This window comes from Parus major, chromosome 4 (assembly GCF_001522545.3).
Source record: "Parus major isolate Abel chromosome 4, Parus_major1.1, whole genome shotgun sequence".
NCBI classification, from domain to species: Eukaryota; Metazoa; Chordata; class Aves; order Passeriformes; family Paridae; genus Parus; species Parus major.
Window position 1 is genome coordinate 46,714,949 of NC_031771.1, and position 24,630 is coordinate 46,739,578.

The 24,630-nt window shown below is 41.8% G+C and overlaps 2 protein-coding genes across 7 annotated transcripts in view; one reads left to right on the forward strand and one right to left on the reverse strand.

Annotated features, from left to right (window-relative positions):
• Nucleotides 1–11,199, reverse strand: part of KLF3 (Kruppel like factor 3) — a 27,945-nt gene extending 16,746 nt beyond the window's left edge. For 2 of the 6 annotated variants that reach the window (XM_015624720.3, XM_015624724.3), the window contains exons 1-2: nt 10,630–11,199; nt 6,496–6,534 (exon numbers count right to left, since the gene is read on the reverse strand). The gene's annotated coding sequence lies outside the window, so the exon portion shown is untranslated. Of the gene's footprint in view, nt 1–6,495; nt 6,535–9,868; nt 10,154–10,514; nt 10,532–10,629 lie in introns of those variants that run through there. The other 4 variants (XM_015624721.3, XM_015624725.3, XM_015624722.3 and 1 more) reach the window with 3 other exon arrangements.
• On the forward strand, nt 10,873–23,152 carry LOC107202746 (translation initiation factor IF-2-like). Its single transcript, XM_015623668.2, has 4 exons — nt 10,873–10,918; nt 11,188–11,777; nt 22,553–22,671; nt 22,742–23,152. Exons 1-4 carry the CDS (start codon nt 10,873–10,875, stop codon nt 22,782–22,784), a joined length of 798 nt encoding a protein of 265 aa, XP_015479154.1. The 3' UTR covers nt 22,785–23,152.
• The last annotated feature ends 1,478 nt before the right edge of the window (nt 23,153–24,630 follow it).

A 24,630-nucleotide genomic window follows, 5' to 3' on the forward strand; every position in this document is an offset into this window, starting at 1 on the left:
ACACAGATTTTTAAATCTTTGACTGAATTTATTGCAGTTTATTGGTTTTTTTTCTAAATTGCTATCGAAACAAAGGAGCTCACTTTAATGAAAGTCAAATTGAACTTTTATTGTGCATGCCAGCACACCAAGGCCAAAGAATTTTGACTTTCATTAGCTGTCAAGTGTTTTAACACATCACAGTTTAGACCAGGCATTTCTCATCAGCATTACAACCTCAGAATAATCTTGTTTATACAAGTGAACTGATTCTGGAGATCTCTCTTTCCTAAGAGTCCTAATAGAAACACTCAATAGATCACATACAGTGACACTGTTATCAATGCAAAAAAACAAAAACACATTAAAATTCAAGACTTAGACTATATTCAACGTGCTACAATGACTTAACAAAAAAAAAAATCCATCAGTTATTATAATGTAATAGATTTAGTGACAATTCAAGAACTATTTGTGCTAACTGTGCAAAATAAAAGCACTTAAAAATCTGCTTGCATTCTGTGCAGCTTCAGGGTTTTTTCCAACAGTGTTCAACCTTAATTGTCCAATCTCTAAATGCCTGAAATAAAAGTATTTAGCATAAAGCATGTCCTAACTGTCATAATACACATTTGCCATGGCCATCTTGGAAAGAGACTGGGAAGTAAAGGAGTTACCTCTTCTGGGTAAAGCCATAAGGGTACACAGAGAAACCAGGGGGAAGTAAAAGGAAGATGTTTGCAATGACATTTAGATATTGCCAAGCTGTTAATAAATCACTCGAGGTTATCTATTATATGACTGATGTTGAAGAAGCAAGTTCTGACCGTACACCATAGACTTCACAGCCCTGCCTGGAAGCGGTACGAACTCTTTTAAGATGCGAGGACAAAAGCAAATGACACAAATTCAATCAGGCCAGTAGATGGCACTGGAAAGAAGCAAATACAGCCAAACTCCACCATCCTCAGTTCACCCCGCAGGACAGGCTGAAGGCTCACAAACAGATTTACAGCTGTGGCTGGGAAATTCTCCCAGAAATGTAAATTTAAAGATGTATCTGCTCAAATTAAAACAATTCTAATAAGCCTACGCTAACGAACAATTTTGAAATTAACATGTGTTTATAGATCAAAATTTGTTAAGAACTTCCAGAGAAAGATGGCATGAGTTGTTGCAAGTCTACCACTAGTTATTCAGGTACATAAAGTTTAAAGACTTCTGGAAATCTATTACAACAGTGTGTACTTTGAATAATGGAAACAAACAAGTAGCAGAGTAAATTATAGTATCTTCATAATTCCCCTTATAAAAGTTCAAGGCCTGACAAAAACTAATTGCAAAATCTTAAGTGAAACAAATAATGAAGCTTAATGCAATTTCCAGTTTAAACTTGGTATGTAGTTTTAGTTTGAAAGCAGTCATGTAAGATGGCACTATTTGCTGAAAGTTGTGATAATTCCATAAATACCTTAAGTACGTTAGTGAGAAGGTTATTAATTGTACTATTTTCTTTGAATGGTTATTATAGTTTATATAACTGATATCTAGTTATCTTTTTCAAGTTTCAACATGTCACATAGCTAGAACTTGCGTTTCAGAATACTGACTTCCCAGAAATATATCCATGTATCTATGCATCATTCATACTCTCACACATTCATCCACATGGTGAAAACAGGAAAGTTGTACTTTTAAGCATGAAAAAAGTTTACAGCAAAATGTAGGCACTCAGAGCTCGGAACTAATTCCTTTCAGGTTTCCACAAACTTTTGATTTTAGCTTGTATGTGCATAGATAAAGTAACACACTAATTTGTACTTTAGTGAAGGAAGAATAGAGAAAAGAAAGGAAAGAAAGAGACAAAATAGAGAAAAAGAGAGAGAAAGAGAAAGAAAACAAGCAAGCTTTGTTCTAAAGTAAGAGAAAGAAAAAAGTTTGTTCTAAGTAAATGCAATGATGCTCATCCTTTCTGTATTTTTTTAATTCAAAAACTGTATTCCTTTCAGTTTAAGAATGACTCCTTTTCACCTTTTACTTCAAGAAAGTGTGTGAAAAGACACTAGATACACATTTCACATGTCATGCTACACATTTCAGTGTTTCCTGAGATAGCTCTAAATCACTGTGAAGGAATTAAACTGACATAGACAACAGGAAGTGTACTACTCTGAACAAAAGTGAAAAGCAATTCTCAATCTTTCCCAAGTGCAGTCATCTAAGAAAGCAGAGGAAAGCTTTACTTTTATGTTTACTGTACTGCATTGGAATATAGGAATCAAGCATTCCTTATTATGTTACTCTTAAGCAGGTTTCTTTTCCCCATTTGATAGTAACTGGAAACCAATTTTCAAGAACGGAAAATTAAATTAGTCCTGTAGGACTGCTACAGAGTCAAGATAAGTCAGCTTTGGCATTTAAAATTTAGCTTAAAATTATGTTTTTCTAAGGCTATAAATAAACTCACGAAGGACTCTTCTTTGTATTTAAAAATAATGCTCCAAACTACTAGCTTGGACTACACTCATGAGCAAATATGTGCATGTACACTCACACACAAATAAAGCATGGTACTTCTACTAAGAAGTAGGTAATTTTTCCCAGTATATTTGTAAAATCATGCCTATTAACTCAAAACTTCTCAGTCTTTCTCTCTTAAACACTTGAGAAGGGGGGCAATAGGGAAGGAAGGTAAACAGTCTTATCTGTTCCTACTATAGAGGAATGAAAAAACAGTTGGTTTATACTTTACAGAGTGATTTCAGAATGTGCTTGTTTGAAATCCTGCAAATTGTTTAGTAGAAACAAATAAATTCTGGAAAATCAAAATACCATCTCTCATTCCTGAGGTGCTCTTGAAAAACTGTTGAGGTGACAACAATATATTCATGTTAAATATATTAAAAAATAAGAACTTTTGTCTTGGACTTTTTTAGGTAAACTATTTTGCATTAAAGGGTTTTCTCATGTGAGGTGAAAGAATTTAAAATGAATGTAATCTGAAACTAAATAATTAACTGCAATCCAGTAAGCAAACATTCCACCCTCTCTTTTTTTTGCTCTGCCTCTTTTTTTCTGCTAACAAGCCACCCAGTTTTACTTTCTTGCCTCCTCCCATTCACTCCACCCTGTGGATCTCTGCCAAGTCAGTCCAGCTTGTCCAAACAGGACACGGCTTTTGATAAGATTTTGCTCACACCCTGTACTTCAGAAAAACGAATGAAGCAACTGGGTTTTGTATGCAAATAAGGACAGGTGCAAGGTGAAGTCCAGGCAAAGTCCGTCACTACTCTCCTATCTGAAGCCCAGTGAAGACAGCACCCCAGAAATAACACAAACTCTGCCCTTATGATCCAATATACAGCAAGGTATCCATTTCAGAAGGGAAGTTCATTATCGTTAGAGCTCATCACCTTGTCAGGATGGAACACTTCTTAATATTAACTTCCTGATAAGTGTATGGTTTATTGTTTCAGAGACATAATTAAGGTTAAATGAAAGCTTAAATGTACTTAAACATGTATTCTGACAATAAGGGCTTGTATGGATTATTTACCCTGGATGAAATGTGCTAAGTGGCTAAAGAATGCATTCAGACTACACATCTGCACTGCAGAGCAGCTGAAAAAAGGCAACCACAGTGCAGCTACTCCCTGTACCCCTGCACATCTATCTTCAAGGTCCACCAACTCTGCAGACCTGTTATGAAAGGAAAGGGTGGGGTGGAAGGCCACTTTTGACTGTGCACATCCACCAACAAAGGTTTATTCTAATATAAAGCCCATGCTCTCATTAAAGATCTGGAAGAGCAGTCAGAGACTAACTTTTGTTGTAGACAGGGGGGCGATAACCATACATTCTGCCCCTCTTCGCTCTGAGAACACAGGGTTTATTTCCTCAGTCTTTGTGCCTGGGGGAAACAAAGGAATGCTGCCTCATGTACAGCAAGTCTTTGTCTAGAAGCTTCAAGGTATGATTGTTATTGACAGTATAATTACAGAATAATGTAATGGTATCTGCAAAATTAGCACTGCATGAGTACCCTCTGCAAGAAACTGCAGCTCTTGCAGCACTGCTTGAATCCAGCAGCAAACACTGTCACATTGCAAAAGCTCTTCAGTCCAAGCACTTCGGTACTCAGGCCTGTTGCTCGGAACATATGACTTCTGTCAATCTCAAGTGAAACTTCCTCTGATACAAGTGAGAAGTAATAATATCAGAAGAATCTCCACTGATGAAATTCAAAAGGAAAAGGAGGTTTTCTGAACCCAGGTGAAAAGTTGTCTTCAGTGGAACCTCCGAAGATTTTGATAAGAGAAGAACCAGTTTCTGAGAAAAACGTTCCCTGCAGAAGGTACAAAAACTGTTTTCCAGAGCCCATAATGTGTTTGCACTTTACCACTTGCTCATCAAGACCTGAGTCAGCAAAATAGTGTTTCTAAAGTTCCATTAACTTTAATGGGAAGTAAGCAAGTGCTTAACTGCACTTGACCCCAAAATAGCAGCAGGAAAGAAGCTCTCCAGCTCAGCACAGCAGTCAGACTCAGCCAAAGCAACAAAAGTCCAGACGCGGTGCTGTGGGAAGAGACCAGAGCAGCCAGACCATGAGGAACAGAGCAGAAGGAGAATAATGAAGAACCAGCACACCAAAAAAATGTTCTAGTGAGCAACAGTTTTCTGTGTTTATTTATTTGCTGGATTTCCACTGGATAACAGTAATAATTGTTTAAAAAAGTTAGAATATTTTGTAAAAGAAAATGGTACCTAGGCAAACATTTTCTCCTTGAAGTTTTATTTATAGGCATTATGAGAAAGAGCATTTCTACAGAATTCTGGTATTTAGTATTTCAAACCGTATTTGTTTCTTAGCGAAGACTAGAAAATCTTTTATCTTCCTTCTTTCAGGACTGCAAGCAGGCTGAAAAACTTGTGGTTTTGTACAACCTGTGCATTGTAACTTTGTTGATGTCATCTTGATTGACCCAGAACTGCTTTGACATGTAGACTAATAGGTATTTCAATTAAATTTCTGATAATACTGTTGCAGGTTCTTTGAAGTCACATGTCTGCAAATGGCTGTCTTGTATGTAAAAATCTTGGGAAAAAATATTCTTGACATGCTTGTTAAGAAATTATCTTCTTTACCAAGAAAAAAATGGAGCCCATGTAAACCCTTTTCGACCTTCAGTTCTATACTTACTGAACCTAAGAGAAGAAGGAAAAGCTCTTGAGGCACCTCCATTAGACAATATTCTCCCTTATCAAGGCAGGCTGCTGTCTGGTTTCCTGTCTCAGGCTACTTCTTAGAAGGAGAAACAGTCTAGTAAGGATAAAAGATCAAACTTTTGAAAACAAATGAAGTATGTGGAATGGTATGATAATCTTTCCCTTCCAAACTGAACTTCGCTTTTGTCATGTTTTTCTTAAGAGGTTAATTTTTAAGATAATTTAAAAGGAGAAATATTACATCTTTTAATTGTGAGGGAAAAATGTCAAAGTATTGTTCTCTTATGTCTTATATGCTCCTGCTATTTCAGGAAACATGAAAAGAGATTCAACATTTTTATAGATTGAGAAAGAAGAAAGAACATCTAATCCTAGAGAAAGGAAGTATGCATTTATGAGTAACAGCCTAAACGACTGATTTGAACAAGAAGCTGAACACAGGGCAAATGGTGATGAACTTCTGTGAAGCTAGGGGAATGAAAAACAACCAGGGAAAAGAGGTGGACAGTGTAGTGGGTACAAATGTGACAGTGATCAAAGTAGCTTAGACTCTTTAGGAGTGGAAACTCTGTCATGTCTTCATGGATCAATTTAGTTGGTTGGTAACACACACTGACTGCTTGATAGGCAGACCATGCATTTGATTGGAGGTTTTTTCCCTTCTGAGTTAGTTTGCTATTTAAAACCTGTTGGAGCTTTGTCTTTCCATTTGGCTGATCTACACTTACACTTCCTTCCCCTGGGAGATATCACCTACAGCTAAAACACCCTCAAAGGAAGCTTCGGCATCAAGTGAATGCTTCACAGGGAAGAGTTAAATCTCTCCTAAAACCAGCTCTGCCAAACTTCATATTCTGGATTGGAAGCAACTAGCCTTGGAATGAAAACACAAAGATTCAACGCTGACAGCATAAAAGAACTCTAAAAGACCTCCTGTTAGCGATGTTAATTAATATTTAAAAGTTGGTTTACAAAAATTATTTTAATTTTAACCTCAGTTCCCTATTTTATAGAACTTCTGGCTACAAAAAGGTGTGAACCACAAAATTTACTGCATTTATTATACAGCAATTTCCAATATTAAACACAGTTAAATGCAACTCTCTCTGTCAATGGACCAAAAAAAAAGATTAACTGTTTGAAATCTTGGACAAATTAACAGTATAAGAATTAAAATATGTAATCGTGTTCTAATGGGTAAACTCATCCATGGTGTTCTAAAATGAACACAAAAACAATAAAATAAAAACAACTGAGAGCAAAATATTAAAATATCAATAAACAACTTACCAAAACTGTGTAGTCAAATACTTCTTTTTATCTGGATTTCTGAACAGACAAAAAAGTTTGCTGTAAGTATGTGCACAAAATCCAATATATTTTTTTTTCAAATACAATTAAGCTCTGAAAGAAGTATAAACTGTGTACTTCAGATACTTCCTAAAGATACCTTCAATAATCTCAAGCAGCTAACCTGTAGCATCCAGAAGAGCAAGAGAAGGAACTAAAAGACTGCTTTAAAAATGACTGGGGTGGGGGGGAGGGGGGAACCCAAAAAGAGTAAAATTAAAGGGTGGAAGTATTTCTCTGTGTACAGAAACCATATATATTCAAGTCCATAAGAGACAGAGAAGAATAAATACTCCATCTTGCATTTTCATCCAGGGCACACTGAAGTTAACGCAAGTTTTTCTCTCAATTTCAATGAGCTTTGACTTGGGTCTTTTAGCTCTTCTGTCAGATTCAAAGCAACAAAGATTTATGTTTTTCTCCATTTCCTTTCTATTTTTCACTACATCTGCCTGCAACAGGGTGGGGGGGAAAGATAAATATAAAAACAGGAGTAAAACAATTACTTATATGTCTTCAAAAATGCAAAATGCGGGACAGCAGTAATTAATGCCAAAGAAAAATGAGACAGAAGTGCCTCAGTTTCTGTATTACATCTGGAAGACAATGAATCTTCTAGCCTGCACAAGGAGAAAATACCTACTCATTTTTGAGATTTGGAAATAAGAAGTGTTTATAGTGAGCCATTCAGGTTGAGTAAGGGCTGAAGTCAAAACCCTCTCACAACTATGAGCCTACAGATGTAGACCTTCTTACTTATACTCTTCGTGTACCAATGCAACTCTGTGACTTTAATGGAGCTATTCCAGATCAGCTGATGAGCAAGTGAGAGCAGAAAACTGGCTCACAACTTTCTGGGGACTTGAGTTCAAGTTTTCAGCGAACAGAGCTAACCAGTTCACCCCCATAACGATATTGGAGTCGAAGGCGCACGTTAAAGGTTAACTTGGAAACCTCGTTATGACATAACACAGGCATCTTAAGCAATCCTGAGTGTGTAGAGACATGATAACTCATCGGGTGGGGATTGGGAGTTGAGGGGCAGTGACAAGGGGCCTGGACGAGGCTACCGAACTGCCAGAAAACAGCCTGAAACAGGAAAGAGCACCACATATGCCACTTGGAATGTGTGACGCAAACCCCAGCCTTGAAACAAAGAACAGGAAACAGCTCTGCTGGCTGCGCTGGGGAGAAAGCACAGAGAAACATTTAGGCGGCCCTCCCTGACCCTATATTCATGAGCAGCTGGAGTCTTTTAAAACAACAACAGTGGGTGGAGGTGTTTGTTCATTGGGTGTGAATAAAAACACTGTCCTTATGGAGGGGACCTGCCCTATTTACAAACAGGCTCCCTTAACACGAGGAGCAGGAGATTTTAAGACACCACAGGTCAGGAGGATTCGCTGAAACCTTCCCTTAGACCGGTTGGTTTATTACTGTATTTACAGAATGCCAGTAGCTAAACAGAGCTCCGGTTTCATGACATCAAAGAGGCAGCGCCCAGCCTGGCAGTAAGCACCCTCTTCACAGACAGAGCTGGGGGATGAGACCATTGCAGGAAGGATTTGTAAAGCTTGGGGCTGCTCCTAGACAGTGGCTAACTCATGCTCAATACCGGTTCCGTAGCTAAGGACCAACGTCACTAAATACACCCAAGAATATTTTTCTAAGCCATCACATGCTTAGCCTTCCACATCCCTGTTCTCATATGCACTCAGACTTCATTTCAGAATCTGATTTTCCATGATTTTTCTTATTTTTGAAGCACCCACATATAAAGGTGAACAAGTGAAGGAAGCTAAAAAGCAGAGGACTAGCACAACTCGTCCAGATTTCATGCAGTAGAATAACTTCAGCACTTGTTTTCCTTCAAAGCTGTGGTTTCAAATACTCTCTTCTCTTAGATACCTTGCATTGGTTATTTATATACCACGGGTGGGACATCTAATATTATCAAACGTGAGAATGTTACAGCAAATTACATGGATGAGTACCACAGCAACACCAATGAATGCTCTGGGGTTCCAAAATTGGAGTTTAATAATGAATATGGGGTAAAAACTGGCTAGTACAGCATCTACACAGCAAGGTGTGGGTGTAGGTTTTATGCCAATAGTATCAGATCCTTATTTCTTTATACTGAATAACTGCAAATATAGGTAATTTGCTGTATAACAACATCTCTATTATCACTGAGTCTTTAACTCATCTCTCACTCACACATATTTATTTATCTGAAGGCTTTTGCTTTTGGCTAAACAGGTGTTGACTAGGTCAAATGTTCACAGTACCTACAGGCTCCCTTGCAGTTCTGCAGCTTGGAGGAGATTTTGCTTGGATTCTCCGGGAAAGCAGAGACCATATAGCATTCTTTCCTGCCCCCATCCCTCACCCTTACCCCCAGTCTCTCTTGTAATCTGCACCATAGTTGTAGCAGCATGCACAGGGAAAAAAAATGAAAACCAGATATACAGATATATTTACCTGCTTGTAATAAAAAGGCTACCCAAGTCAGCTTTGGGTTTTTTATATTTTGATACTAGGCAGTAACAATATATTAAAAATACATGGTGAAAGCTAATTTGAAATACATGTCTTTGTGTCAGGTGAGATTATCAAATCAAGATGCAATTCCTGTCACACAAGTACCAGCTGCTCTTGTGATTATCATGCTGGTATCTTAAAAGAATTTGATGGAAAAGTCACTAGTCATCAGCCAAGTAATTCTTTCTTTTCAATACAAGTAATATATATTTATGAATATTAGTTTAAATGAAGTCAATCTTCAGAGCTCTCCTATCAGCCACTCAAATTCAGCTTTTCCCAACAATTAAACCTTCAGAGTTCAGTTCCGCAACGTGACATTTCCTGAATTTTCAAAGGTGAGGAAGTGAATAAAACACAGTAGACAGTGCATATATAGTACCTGAATCCAAAGGGAAGTGCACAAAACAATTTTAATGTATTTTTTAATGTAACTCCTGAATGACCACTTGAACTATTCTGAACTAGGTCTTTCTCCAAGCTCCAGTTAGGTGCTGTGATCTCCCAGAGCAGGCTCGTGTTGCTGAGCCTTCCTTTCCAGGGCTCCCCTAGCTGTGCCAGGCACTCACCTGACAGCGGTCTAAGGCAAGTAACTCCTATTCCCATTTCGGTTAAAAACAAATAAATAAACAGAAATTAAGAAGAAAAAAAAAAATAAATAAAAACTCCAAGGGTAAAAAACAAAACAAAACAAGAAAAACCAACGAAAGGCAAAGGAAAGGTTATAAATAAACTCCACACTTCCCTGCTGTGTTGTCCCACGTTTTACCTTCCCGTGCATGGCGGCCAAGCGGTGCTAAGCTCGTGACAATACGAGGGCCAGTCTTTTGGGAGCCGATTTCATCCTAGACTTCACCAAGAGTTAAACGAGGGACATGGCGCTTGCCGATCCGCTCCGCGCTACGGGTGGGACACGGCGCGCACGCGAGCTCCTGCCCTAGCATCTACTCCGTCACCCGCGGGACTGAGCGAGCCCGCTAAATTTCCACCCCGGTTGGGTCGAACACTGTATCCCGCCCGGGATCCGATGGCACTTCAGTCTCTACCCAAAGACGCGCCTGTCCCGCCCCGGCGAGAGGCCGGGGGCTGCGGCCGCACTGGGCGGGAGAGCAGCCCCGAGGGGCGGGCGGCCCGCGGGCCCTCCCGCCGGGGACAGGCGCGGGGGAGGCCGCTGAAGAAGGCGCCCCCCGAGCGGCCCCGCCGGCCACACAGGTACGCTGCTTGCCCGGCGGGCGCGGCGGCCAGCGGCGGCCCTCCGGCCCCGGCCCCGGCTCCCGCCGGCCGCACAGCGAGTTTCCCAGGCGCCGCGGAGGAAACCCCCGCGGCGAACTCTGCTCCCCCCTCCCTGCAGCTGCGGCCTGACGGAGACCCAGTTCCCGCCACCCCCGGCGTGGCTGCGGCTCCCACGGCATCACCTTGCTGCCGCGGGCTCCGCGCTGCTCGCAGCGCCTGGAAACTTTCCTCCTCCGGCACCTCCATCCCGCAGCTGGCACAGCCCGGCCCCCACATTACCCCCGCCCTCACACTTACGCTCGGCAGGCGGTGCGGAGCACGCCGCGATTCCGTCTGCTCCCGCAGCGCCGGGGGTCGCGGTAGGTGGGAGGGCTGGGGGCGCTCGGTGGGACCGAGGCGCGAGGCCGGCGTGTCCCGCGTCCCCGCGGCTGAGGCGCCTCGGCAGTGTCTCCGGGTCTGTGTGCGAGGAGGAGCTGCCCGCTCCCGCCCTCCGCCCGCTCGCCTTCCCCCCGGGCTCCTGGCACCGGGCCGCGCTGTCACATGACGCCGGCGCCGCTCACCCTGCCAGGCTCCCCGGGCCGGCGGGGTGAGTGGCGGTGGGAGGGTCACGGCAGGGAGCGCGGCCGGGCGGGTCCCCGCCCGCGGGGTGGAGGCTCCGCCGAGGGGCTGGGGCGAGTCACCGCTCACAAACAGCCGGGCACGCACTGACTGCGCGCCCGCCCTGCCTCCCGGGGGCAGACAGCTTCGCACAGACACTAATTATCCCCAGCAGCTCTGGGAGGAGAGGGGAGGGGAGCGGGACCGCCCCACCGACAAACCTGCCCGTCCAGCTCCTCCTCCCCGCCCGTGTGTCAGGCAGAGGCGTGCACCTGGCAGCGGCCCTGCGGCACGGCGCACCCCTCCCTGCTTCCCTCCCTCCGCGTCCACCCCGGCCGACCTGCGGCGGCAGCAAAACAACAGCAACACCCAGCGCCCGGGGGGAAGGAAGGGAGGTGCTCACGCTGGGCCGCTGCCGCCGAGCTGGCTTCGCCGGCGGGGGCTGGGAAAGGGCGCGGGGCGGCGCGGAGCCGGGCGGCGGCTCCCCGGCCCTGCCGCCGCGGGCTGCCCGCGCCGCGCCCCGTCGCGCCGGGGGAGGTGGCGGGGCCGGGCGGGGCGAGGGCTGGAGCGCGGCGGGCGTGGGGCAGAGGTGTCGGCCCGGCTCCGCCCCAGCCTGGCGGCTCGCCCGCCGGGACCGCCGGCTGCTGAGGCCCGTGCCGGGGTGGTTTTTATGGCTGCGCTCAGCCCGTCGTGCCGCGGGTGCGCTCCCGCCGGAGGGGAAGGGGCCGGCGAAGAGAGCCGCTGCCAGCTTCTGTCGACTCGACCCCCGTCGCCAGAGGCGGCGATCCCCTCCCTCCCCCACCCGTGCCGCCCCTGCCTGCCCTGCGTCTGGCACCGGCCTGGGGCAGGTGTGTGTGCGTGACCCAGCCCGCCCCTCCTCCCGGCCCCGCTCGCAGCGGGAGGAGCGGCCGGCGGCGCCGGGCCGCGCTGCCGTGGGGTCCGCGCTGCGGGGCCGCTCCCGGCACGGGGATGCGCGGTACGGCGGGGCTCTGGCTCTGCCCCAGGACTGCGCTTGCTGCTTGAGACTGTTTTCAGCGGAGTGTACTGCACGCGCCCTCGGTAAAATGGGAGGCACTTACAGTCACAGATAGACGGAGTGACTTCACTTTGAACAATTCTTTTTAAAAAAATGTATCTTGGCTGACTATATTGATTTCACTGTTTAAGGAAAGCTTACTCACTTATTCACTGTAGTGTGCCCACAATGGTTGTAGTGTGACATACGAAATCATGTTCTCTCCTTACTGATGTATGGTACCTAACCATGAGACCAAGGAAGAGGCAAATGCTGTGTTTGGCAAGGCCCTGTCCAGTAGTAATGGTGTGGACAGATGGAAAGCCAGTGATACATCTTGTGGATGGACCGGTCACCCAGCAGGTCTTCATTTACATGCTTTGTTTTGTGGGTAAAGCCAGTGGAAGGGGCTGAGTATTTCTAACTTTGCAGGACCAGTCTATGTATATAATTGTCTTAATAGGACCCTAGTGTAACATACGTGTTTCTTTTTATGTTTGGGTTGAACTTTCTTTCACTTTGGTTCTTATTGACCCAGTCAATAATGCCGTAGAAACAAAGCAAAGAAAGAAGGGGAAAGGATGGGGAAAGTATTTTCAAATACATAGCTGTGCACGCTATGTTCAGACTATGTCTTTATTCCTAGGATTTTTTAATAAATCCTTTTACTTAGCTTGCTATTAAAGCTTGTATATCTTTAAAAAAGCAAATTAAGACACCAATGTGAAGCCCCGAAGGGTATGACTCAGTGACATAACAATAAATTGTTGTATCTCCTGCTAAGTAATTACACCATATCATGTCACAACAAGGTATTGTTGAAATACTATCATGTAGCTCATAAAGTGTCATTTTTTTATTATAAGCCTATAAAATAAACAGAATGCTGTGTTACACACATGGGCACAGAATATTTCATTAGGGCTATGAAGAGGAGCTACTGTAGTCTTCTTGCATGAACATGAGATAAAGTAGATATGTCCCAGTTTGCATTCTTTTATTCTTGGAACTAGCAGAGGTTAAACAGCTAACTGAAACCCTTAGGTCAGAGGCAGAGCTGTTGTGATGTTAAATCGTGAAAAATGCCAAAATACGTAGTAGTAGCCAGCTTGCTGCTCCTGGTGAAGTCACTGGCTTTCCTTGCTATTATCTAGCCCTGGCCTCAGATTAACCTGTTTTAATCTGGTATAATTTTACTGGCTTCTTGTGAAGTGGCAGAGGAGAGGGAGGACTGAGAATGATACTTTTGCATTGTCAAGATTGTACACCTGTCAGCATTTTGTTGCCTTCCTGTGTTTGTTTTTGGCAAGTCCAGATTCTGAAGGGAGCAGAATCTTAATGATTTTAGTGGGAATTGAAAAACCAGTAGGGAGAAGTTGGTAGTAGAGAGAGTCCTTGCCATCTGGTTAGCAGACCCAGGAGTTTAAACCAGGTCTGGAAGTGTTTCTAGATCAAAGGACTGGTTGATGGCAGCCCTTAACATCTTCCATCACAACACCTCTTCAATCTCTGCTCGACCCATCATCCCCACAGAATTTCTGTCTCAAAATGGAAGGCAGAGAAGTGATATGCAAGTCCTTGGTATTGGAAAAGAAAGAATGCTGTTTGGGTGTCCTTTGGTTTGTAGCACCTGCTATGAGCCCTTGCAACAAGATGGAGCATTTAACCTGATGGGGCCTTGAGGATCCATAATTCCGAGCATTAGGAGGAGTGTTGGCAACATGTTACAAGTTTCTGATGTAAGCAGACAGGAGATGTTACCTAGAGTGGGTGGAGGGAAATGTATGGATCTCTGGTGCGAACAAATCAGTATTAAAATGTTAAATGAAAGGGCATAATATGTTCAGATGTCTGTTAAAAGTTCGAATCCAGCCATTTGTTGAAACAAACCTTTGCTACATTCAGCCAAATTGCCAGTGTGATATATGTAACTGTTCTGTCACGTTCCTGATATATTCTGCTTCCCAAAAATCAGTTAAAAAATAAATACTTAAGAATTCTGTGTACTTTTTCAGTCCTTAATTCAGCTTCAGGTTATGAGGTGCATTGGAAGTAGTTTGCTGGATCCACGCAGTACAATTGTTAAGCTGACATTTCTTCCAAGCTGTTCTGTGTTACAAAATGTACTATATATATAGTCAGTGAGTGGTATTTATGCAGAAAATGTCCACTGCAACCAGTGGGCTTTTTCCTTAGTCTACAGATACATGTTTGAGGGATTTGGATATCTGTGTATAAACTTACTGTGTTCTGCAGTTTCAGGTCAGATAGTCACCTCATACATCTAGTACTCACTGAACAGCTTCTGGAAGGAATGAGGGAGACATCATCACATAATCAGCAATCTTCATTACTTTTGTTAAACACTGTTCACATTTTGGAAGAATCATAAATTTCACATTTAAAATGCTGTTAATTTATTGCACCCCAAATGTTTACTCTCCACAGTACAGTGAGGATACATGCTGTAAGTCCAAGTTGTTAAAAATATAGAAGTTGAGGTAGTATGAATTTGAATAGAAGCTTAAATGACTTAAAAGCTTAGGTGTGTTTACACTGCAGTCATGTACATACCTGAGCTGGTTTAAAACTAGTCAGCTGGGGAACTGGTAGCAATCTAGCTGTGGCAGTGTGGCCCCTGTAGCTATATGGAAAACATGCCCCAAAAGCTGGCCTGAACTCAATGGCCAGACTACTATCAGTGCCCAAGACAAATAATGTCAAGCTTGCCTGGCTGTGTGTGTATACACAGTACTGCAGTCACATCACTTGTGACTATAGCTCAGACATATCCTTCTGTGAATTCTGTGACTCAGCCTTGTCTCCTGGCAGATGATTCCTAAGATCTGGGAGTTTTGTGGCTAGCGGCAATTCAGTGGTCCATGGGAAAGGCTTTTGCAGGTATTAAAAAACTCACAGCACAACATAAGATGCACCCTTATTGCATTGAAACATCCCGTGCTGTAATGGTGGGCTCTCATCTTGCAGCCACGTGAGCAGCTTTGTGAGTCAATCTGCATGTTTGCATAATTGGGTCCTTCTTGTTTGCTTGGAGGAAGGGCAAGGCAAGGGTGAGTAGCCAGGCTTCCTGGCTCTCTCATACAGGTGTGGGCAAGAGGAAACCACTGGAGGAGCATGGGCAGAGCTGGTATTGAGGTGCATGGGGCCTAGGGCAGAGGTTACTGTGTGAACCCCTCCCTGCCTCTCTCCTGCCCACACACGGATGATGAGTCTTGCTGCCTGACCTGGCCCAGGCTCTTCCTCCTGCCTGTCCCTTCCTGTGGCCCATGGACCAAGACAATTACTGTAGTTCCTCACTCCTAAAATGAATTCACGTTTTGTGCAGGAACAAATTTCAAAGACCACAACGCAAGGTTATTTTGCATTCACCATCTCACACAAGGAAAGGATGGATGGGTACTCTTTCTAGTTAAAACCAACAAGTCGCACATGACTGCTTTTAACAAAAATCAGCTCTCTGAGGGCCAGCCCTCAAGCCAACCGCAGCAATCAAAATTACAGAGGTAACATGTGGGGACTGGGACGTGTGTGTGTTGAACTTCCTGCTATACGTTGGTATTTTTAAAAACAGGCATGATTTTGATGCAGGTGTAATGACTACTGAAGGCTGCTGAGCTTGAATTTCATTATTTGAAGTGTAGAAAGATGGTTGATTTTAGTAGTGATGTTCAAGTTGAGGCACACTTGAAGTTTCCATAGCAGAACAAATAACAATAATTTTGGAAGCAAGAGCAGATACGTATGTGTGAAGATTGATGGATTTGGAGGCCAAATCTTCATCAAGTATATGCTGATGTGAACTAAGACAATGTGTGGATGATGTTATAATTGAAAATGATCTTGTGTAGGTACCCTGTCTCTTAATACTGTTCTTGAGCTTTATTTCTATAATGATGTTTTCCAGTACTGGGGCTGGAATTATGACTGCACAACAGGGAACAGAAAGATGACATGGTTTTCTCGTGCAAAAATATATGCAGTCGGTGGTTTGGTTATAATAGGTCTGTTGCTTTCAGTCTATGTTCCTTCCCAACAGAAAGCAACAGAAAACACATGGATAAGAAGTCAGTTATTCTGTTGACTTTCACTGTATAAAGATTTGTTCTGTGTTCTAATAAATGCTCTGGAAGTCTTGAAATTATGGTGCATTGGGTGTGCATGGCCAGGTTTTGGTAGCAGGGGGCTACAGGGGTGGCTTCTGTGAGAAGCTGCCAGAAGCTTCTTCCATGTCCAGGAGAGCAAATCCCAAATGGCTCCAGGACAGCCGTGCTGCTGGCCAAGCCTGGGCCAATTAGAAATGGTGGTAATGACTCTGTGATAACATATCTAAGAAGGAAGAAAGTTACTGTGCAGGTGTAATTGCAGCCAGAAAAAAGTGGGGTGAAAATATGTGAGAGGAACAACTCTGCAGACACCCAGGTCAGTGGAAAAGAAGGGGCAGGAGGTGCTCCAGGCACTGGAGCTGAGATTCCCCTGCAGCTCTGAGGTGAGGCAGCTGTGCTCCTGCAACCCATGGAGGACCATGGGGATGCTGAGATCCACCTACATCCCGTGCAGGAGACCCACACTGGAGCAGGTGGATGCCTGAGACTAAGCTGTGACCTCATGGGAGAGCTGTCCTGGAGCAGGGTCCTGGCAGGGATCTGCAGACTCATGGAGAAAGGAGCCCCCATTGGATCAGGTTTCCTGGTAGGGCTTGTGACCCCTTGGGGAGCCACGCTGGAACAGCCTGTCCTTGAAGGACTGCACCATGTGGAACAGTGACTCATGTTGGAGCAGTTTGTGGAGAACTGTTGCCTGTGGGATGGACTCAACATTGGAGAACTGTCTCCTGTGGGAAGGAGCAGGTGAAGGACTGCTCTCCATGAGCAGTGGCAGAAGCAACTTGAGATTACTGACTGCAATCCTCATTCCCTGTCTGTCTGCAGGAGGGAGGGGTAAGGGAAGGTGTTTTAAAGGTCTTATTTTACTTCTCATTATCCTGCTCTGATTTTGTTAACAACAAATTCAGTTAACATCTCTAATTCAAGCCTGTTTTGCCCATGACAGTATTCGGTGAGTGATCTTTCTCTGTCCTTAACTCATGAGTCCTTCATGGTATTTTCTCTTCCTTGTCCAGCTGTGGAGGGGAGTGATAGAAAAGCTTTGGTGAGTGCCTGGCATCCAGTTAGGGTCAACCCATGGTACATGGGAAATCAAGAGAAGTAATTCTGCTCTTTGTTATTCTCAGAAAATCTTGTAATGCACTAGTTAGATAGAAAGAGGAATAGTTAACAGATGGAAGTTGACTTTGCTGTGCAAAAAGTAATTTAGATGTGTCTGTTTATGTCTGTTGAGGGCCCATATCATTTGACTTTGCTCAGTTAAGCAACTCAGTGGAGTAATGCCAGGTTACTCCTAGGGGAAAACCAGGTCTTGGATCTTCCATGAGATAGTTAAGGCTATCTAACTACAGCAGCCTACAGTTAAAGCTGCTAGACTTTCAATGGTTATTTATTTGCTTAACTGATGGGAAAATAAATAAATTTTAAGGATTTTGTTGAGGATTTTTTTTTTGTTTAATTTAAGAATTTATTTCCCCATTTTGTTGTCTTTTATTATGTATGGGTTTCTATAAATTGAGTAGGAGACAGATTGATCTTTGGAGGTTTCATATATCCAGACATCACAGGTTTTTATGGGTCCTGCAAGAATGGAGTTTTAGGGTTTAATCTGGGTGATTGAGAGCTGTTTTAAAATATGGAGGATGTTAACACTTCTTTCACATTTGGGGACATTGTTTGCTTGTGTAGTTTAGGATGTACTGTCAGGAATTAAAGAGTCCAGTTCAGGTCTGATGTAACTCCATTGACTTACTGGAATTTCCACAGTCACAAATGACTCATAATGCTCAATATTCAAAAACAAACTCCAAAAGTATGCAATTTTGGGAAAGAGTGTTTGGTTTGGTTTGGGTTTGGTTTTCTTCCCTTGCATAGCTGGTATTGTATGAAAAAGATATACTAGAAGAATTTAAAAAATTAATATGGAACTAAAAAATATTGTATCTCTTACTCTAATGTTATTGAATACTTACTGAAAAGGTAGAACATTTCTTTGCTGAATTGTGAGGCCCTGAAATGACTTATCAGACAAAATGTAGAATTTAATACATTTGTCTGAAGTATGTACTGAAATTGATAAGATAATTTGTTCCTTCTCCTGATGTTTGAAAAACCTTTGCAGACTCTGACCAGTTTGGACTAGCTGCCATCTTTGGCTGATTTTCATAAATTAAAAATATTACTATATAAAAAAAGTATTTCAGTAAAGGCTGTGACAGCCTGGAGAAGAAATGGTGTCAGGAGATCCAAGAGCAGCCTCCTGAGCACTGGAAATTATGGAGGAGGTGAAACGGAAGCTCAGGAGCACAGTGTGGAAGTGGGAGACAGTGGTTTCCTAAAAATGAGGGAATGGGGGAGGGGAATTCTAGCTAAAACAAGATTTAATATTGTTTTGTTATAAAGTTTTGGAGCAAGTTGCCTGGAGAGGCTCTGAAATGTTTTCGAAAGGATCTGACTGGACAAAGTCTAGACAAATCCATTCTAAACTCAGAACGTGTTCTGAACAGGAGTTTGGACTAAATGACCTCCTGAGGTCCTTTCCAGCCTGACCAACCCTGTGATTTCTTTCTTTCTGCATTAAGTACTGCTGTTGGGGGAAGATAAGGATCATTATGTACTTTAAAATCAGGCTGTTCATAGCAACTTCTAGCTATAAAATGTTGTACTTGTTAAAAAGAAAACCTGAATGAGAACAAATTGCAAGTTAAAATTATCATAATGCAGGCATTAACAACAAAGTAAAGGAATAGCCAGTGGCTACCATCTTACATACCTGTATGTAGTACTATATGCTCCAGCAAGAATGGCATCTGTTGGTTAAAAACAAAGAACAAATGCTGTTCCCTGTTTTAACCAGCAATAATGCATATATAATTTTAAAATTTACTGCATATTCTAAGTATTGAAAGAAAAAAATAAATCTAGGAAAATATATAATTTCAAAACTTTAAAAAAAATTTATCAGTGTGTTTATTTTTTTAACTGCTCTTTTCATGATACTTCCAAACTTTTACTTTTGTAAAGCAGGGATATTTAGAATTTCAGTGTATATAAAAAAAATGATTAATGGGGTGATATCAGCTATAGTGTGAAATATGGATTTATTCTATGAAATTTAATTTCTTTGCCTTCTACACAGATGTCTAATAATGTCATTATTGATCCACCTATTTTAATGAAAAGTGATTTGACAGAAAAATTTAATTGCATACTTAGCACTACAGTTTCTTTAGTAAGAAAAATATATTTCCCTATCTGTGGAGAAAAAATTTATACTCATAAATTAATGGGAGAAAACACCTGTTCAATGACTATTGCTTTGCCCACCTGTGCCTCACTTGTCCAACTACAGTATGAAGGCTAGATGAAATTTCAGTTATTCAATATGGGCATATTCTTTGGGACAGTACAGCCAGCAGAAACTTGAGATGAGGATTATCTTGTAGGTCTGGTTTTTCATCCTAGCTAGGGTGTGTTACCTTAATAAGTAAGCCAAATAATTACTTATTTACAGATTCAGCAAATAGTAAGGTCACACTGGCATTTCTGAGCAAAGAATGACACTGAACTGATCAGTAAAGTGGCCTGAATTTATTTGAAATACTCCGGCAGTAGTTATAATTCAAGCAAAGCCCTATGGAATTTTAAAATAAAAGGTACTGAGATAGAAGGGAATGTGACATCCAGAACATCCAAAGTCATGGAGGGGGTTACTACAGAGGTATCCTGCCTACAGTTCAGTTTATGGTTCAGGATTTCATCAAGAAAGTGACATTAAAATGATGTGAAAGTAAAGAAACTATTTCACAATATGAGCAAGTCTTTCAGTTGTGCTCATAGCTTCTTCAATGCAATAGGAAAAGCATTTATACTGTATGTTTTACCAAACACCTTCAAAATTTTTCATTAATCAGATAAAATCATCACCAAAAAACCATCTTTCAGTCTAAGCTTTGAGGGAATTCTGTTCCTCAATCTATATCACTTCATACTAGTACTACATTTTCAAAAAAGACCAGATTCTTTTTAAGTCCTCAGGTTTTCAGAGTGCGTCTTGAAACAGTTTTGAAGGAATCAGGTTGTTAAAAAGTGGGAGTCATGGTTTAAGCCCAGCTGGTAACTAAGTATGACACAGCTGCTTGCTACACCCTGCCCTCCAGTGTGATCAGAGAAGAACTGGAGGGAAAAAGGTAAAACCTGAGGGTTGAGATAAGAACAGCTTAATCATAGGAATTAAATATAATAATAATTTAAATGAAAAAGTAACAAAAAGGAGAGACAGCAAAATAAACCCCAAGAAACACGAGTGATGAACATTGTAATTGGTGATCACCCGCTGGCGAATGCCAGGCCTATCCCTGAGCAGTGATTGACCCCTTCCCCACCCAGTTTCTATACTGAGTGTGACACTTTATGGTATGGAACATCTCTTTGGCCTCTTCGGGCCAACTGTCCTGGCCACGATTCCTCCGTGCTTCTTGTGGACCACCTTGCTGGCAGAGCATGGGCAGCTGAAAAGCCCATCGACTTAGCTCAGCGACAACTGAAACATCTGTGTGTTAGCAACACTATTACTTGTCCTGGTTTAGGGCAAATCTGGGAGAGAACCTCCAAATGGGGTCCCTCCAGAAAACAAATTCAAGCGGCCTCTCCCCCAGCTGGTTCAGGAAAATATTTCCTTGGACAAAAGTGGAAAAAACACCTGTTTATTTAACAGAAATTGACTAATATTAAATCAATTGAATAATACTAAATCCAAACCCCAGCCCTGTACCAGCTACTAGGAAAAAAATCAACTCTATCCCAGCCAAAACCTGGTTGGTGGGGGAGTCTGTATATCATAGAAATTGTTCTCTACTGGCATTTCTCAAGGCAAACTGGGCTTTTTTAAATGTGTATTTGTTTTGTAGGTTTTTCTGTGAGGGATTTTACTTTATTTTATTTTATGTAGCAGAAGGTGGAAATAGAATTGAAATGTCTGTATATATATATATATATATATATGCACTACAAACACTGGAGTCAGGACCTCCTACTTGCCTTCTCAATGCTGGATCATTTACTAACTCTCTGTGTTTACATAAACCCTGTTTTTTAAAATGCAGTGGACCTGTGTCTGACCTGTTTTACATGATTTGGGAAGAATCTACTAACTTAAGTGTGTACTTATTTCAAATGGTATTGGAGACTTTCAAGTATAGCACTCCACTCATAGCTTGTGAAGAGTATCTAAATGGCCTTTATTTAATTAAAAGCTACATATGGGTTAAAAGCTCTGGTATCAGTATAATTGGCAGTGAGAGCTGTGAGATATAAAACTGGGGCAGCAGGTATATGCAGGGAAGGTGAAACAAGGCTTCTGCTCACAAAATCTGCTTGCCTATATTATTGCTATGTGATGTTGATTAATTCTTACTTCTGGTTCTAAATGGCTGTACCTGATGTCTCTGTCTTGTTGAGCTCTCTCCTTTTTTCACCAAAGAACATTAAGAAAACAGTGCACCATCCTTCCCCTCTAACATGCAGGTGTCCACTTGGAGTTCAGTTGTATTTGGTGGACCAATAGAAAATTTCTGGGCTTTGAGGAGAGTGGACTTTTCCTAAGCAATTTCCTAAATTATAAACACAGTGGTAAAAAGCCAAATTAATGTATAAGTTGGTTTAGAAACTTCATTTTTCCTACCATATGATAAAGAAATATACATGATTAATAGAAAAATGCCTGAGGCCATGGGCATGCTACCATGGTTAGGTAAGATTGCTCAGAGTTTGTGCTGAGGAAACTGGTGATTTTTGAGCTGTGCTTAGCCAGCCACCACCACAGATCTTGGGCACAGAGACAGCAGTGACACAACAACTGACTAGCTCTGCTTTTTGGGCTAGTTAGTGTGCTTGGCCACTCTGACACCCTGGGCCTAGATTTAGCTTCTTCCAAGGTGGTTGGTTTCTGTACCTATCATTGCCCTGAATAGTCCACACAAACACAGTGTACCTTCATTCCTTTTTCCAAGCTGTGGAGTATCTAGTAGTACGTGTTGCTGTCTCTGAACAATATCTGCTGTTACCCTTTCAATATTTTAATGCCTGTCCTATGACTAGTTTCACCCAGTTGTACCCAGATGCTTCAGCCGTGTTCTGTCCCTTATGGGTCCCAGGGCAGGCGCGCAGCCTCCCAGACCTGGTGTGAAGGGTATCTTTCCCTCCCAGCACTTTTGCACCAAATGTTCTCTGTGTCAGATTTGCACAGAAGGGTGTTATGTCCCTCCAGACACCCCTGCCCTCGCCTCTGCAGAGGCTGGTTATGTAACTTCATAAGATTATGTTCCAGTATCTATAGTAACATTTAAACAGAAATAAAACAGTTCCCAAAACAGGAAAAAGTTACTGAAAACTATCCAGAAATTAGATTTTACCTCTCCTGGGTCACATCAAAACAAGGGTTGTTGGATCTATACAAACTTATCCTTACTATGTTCTTTCACAGTATGCAAGAGAGATGGAAGAGAGGAAGAGGTCTTTAGAGAGGAGACAGTTGACCTGGAACAGGAACAGGCATAGCCAAGTGGCACTTTCCAAAGATCCAAAGATGCTTTCAGAAACTTGGTAAGAGGGCTTTATTAGGGATGGATGTGGGAAGAGTTGTGGGGATGTTAATAATGGCTGCCTTTTTAAGTGTATTGGTGCTGGGAGAGCGCTGCTGCTCACGTGCATATTGAAGAGTTTGTCTGGGATGTCTGAATTACATGGGACCGAGATGAACAAGATCATGAAGAACATGAAGATGGCTTTTCAGTTTATTCTCCTCTGTCTACACTGAAGGCATGCTCTCCTCAGGCTTCTTTGGATCCCTTACGAACAGCCAAGTTATTCCTGCAGCGAGGACCTCTCAAAGGAACTGTTTCAGCAAAATCTCACCAGTGAGCCATGGCAAAAGCAGATTGACATTAGTGAAGAAATTCAACCTTAGGTGAATGGTATTTATATTTATAAATACCATCATAAAAATCTACTGTAGAAATCCTGAAGCTTGTTTTTTAAAATAAATAAAAAAATTATTTACAAATAAAATATTTTATAAATTAAACATGCTGTATTTATTTCTGCAGGCATCAAATCTGTTCTGTCATCTCTTCAGGAAAAACAATGTCCAAGGTCTTCCTTTGGCCTCTTCAAATTGTGCCTGTTGCCTTTTCTCCTCTTTATGAAGCAGTTGCAGGGTACATCTGGAGAGGGCAATATATTGTGTATACTTCTAGTAAAAGGTCTGGACAATCTGCTGCAGGTGTGTATTTAATGAATAGCTGAAAATTTAGAGTTTGGGGTTTGTGGAATCTCCCGTTTTGTACAGAATATATATATTTTTCTTGGATAACATTGATGCCTCTTTGTAGAGGTTTAGACACTTAATGCAATTTTCAACTTTTTCGGGTTTTTGTTCTTGTATACTTGAATAGCATTATACTTTGGCAGAAAGTTTCATCTCTTTTTGGAATGTACTTGTGGCAGGAAAGAACTATAAATTCATAATACAGAAATCTCAAATCAAAGCTTTACTTATTGGATTCCAGAGAGGATCATAAAATGTGTCAGTTATTTAAGATGTAATATGAAAATAGAAAAAGTAGTTTATTTTAAGAATTGAGCTATCAAGCTTAAGGAAATACTATTTTAAAAATAAGAGAGGTAAAATAACATTCATTTGCAAAAGCAGTTGAATTTTATTACCTTAGGGAAATAATTATATAACTCAAAATACAAATTAATGTTTCTCTCAAAAAGGTCTATTAACTCACTTTAAAATTTGATACTAAGTCTGAAATGTTTAAACTCTCAAATCTTCCAAAGAAAATTGTTGCAAACACCAGTCCTTTGGAGGTGTAAGTTCTCAGAAATAAGCACTTGAGAAAGTTAGAACCTCTTATAGGGACACCATCAACTTAGAGAAGTCCTCAGTGACATGCTTTTTCCCCAGTACTCCAGAAACCAAGACCTACTCATTTAATAAACTAGTTTTTATTTACATGAATAATTAATAAAAACATCATCAAGCCATTTAAACTTTTTAAAGCAGCTATGATCAGGGCTGGGGAAGTGAGTTAAAGGCAAATAATAAAAGGATCAGATGTGGAATACTTTGTCCATAAAGGTTATAAATCTTTCTTCAGGTGTACAAAAAACAAAGCCTAACAATAGCAATCTTGGCAGGCAGTAATGAAGAATTGGGAGGATCAGAAATTCTAGAGTGGAAAATCAACATACACACCCGCCGGACCAAATTCACCCATGTGCTAAAGCCAGCAACAGCTCATTTCATGCATAAATCCTATTTACATCCTTAAGCTGGAATAAAAGTTTAGGGGTAATTTCAAAGACACGTGAGGAGAGAGAATTTCAGTCTTTGTGAAGTCTCCTACATTCTACAAACACTTGTGTGTATCTAGCCTAATATACTGCATATATTTCTGGTATTATAACTGATAATGTGTAAACTTAAAATGCTGGCTGTAAAGGTATTGGATTGGAAGCTAAGCAAAGAAATGTAAGGCACGAAGAATAAATCAT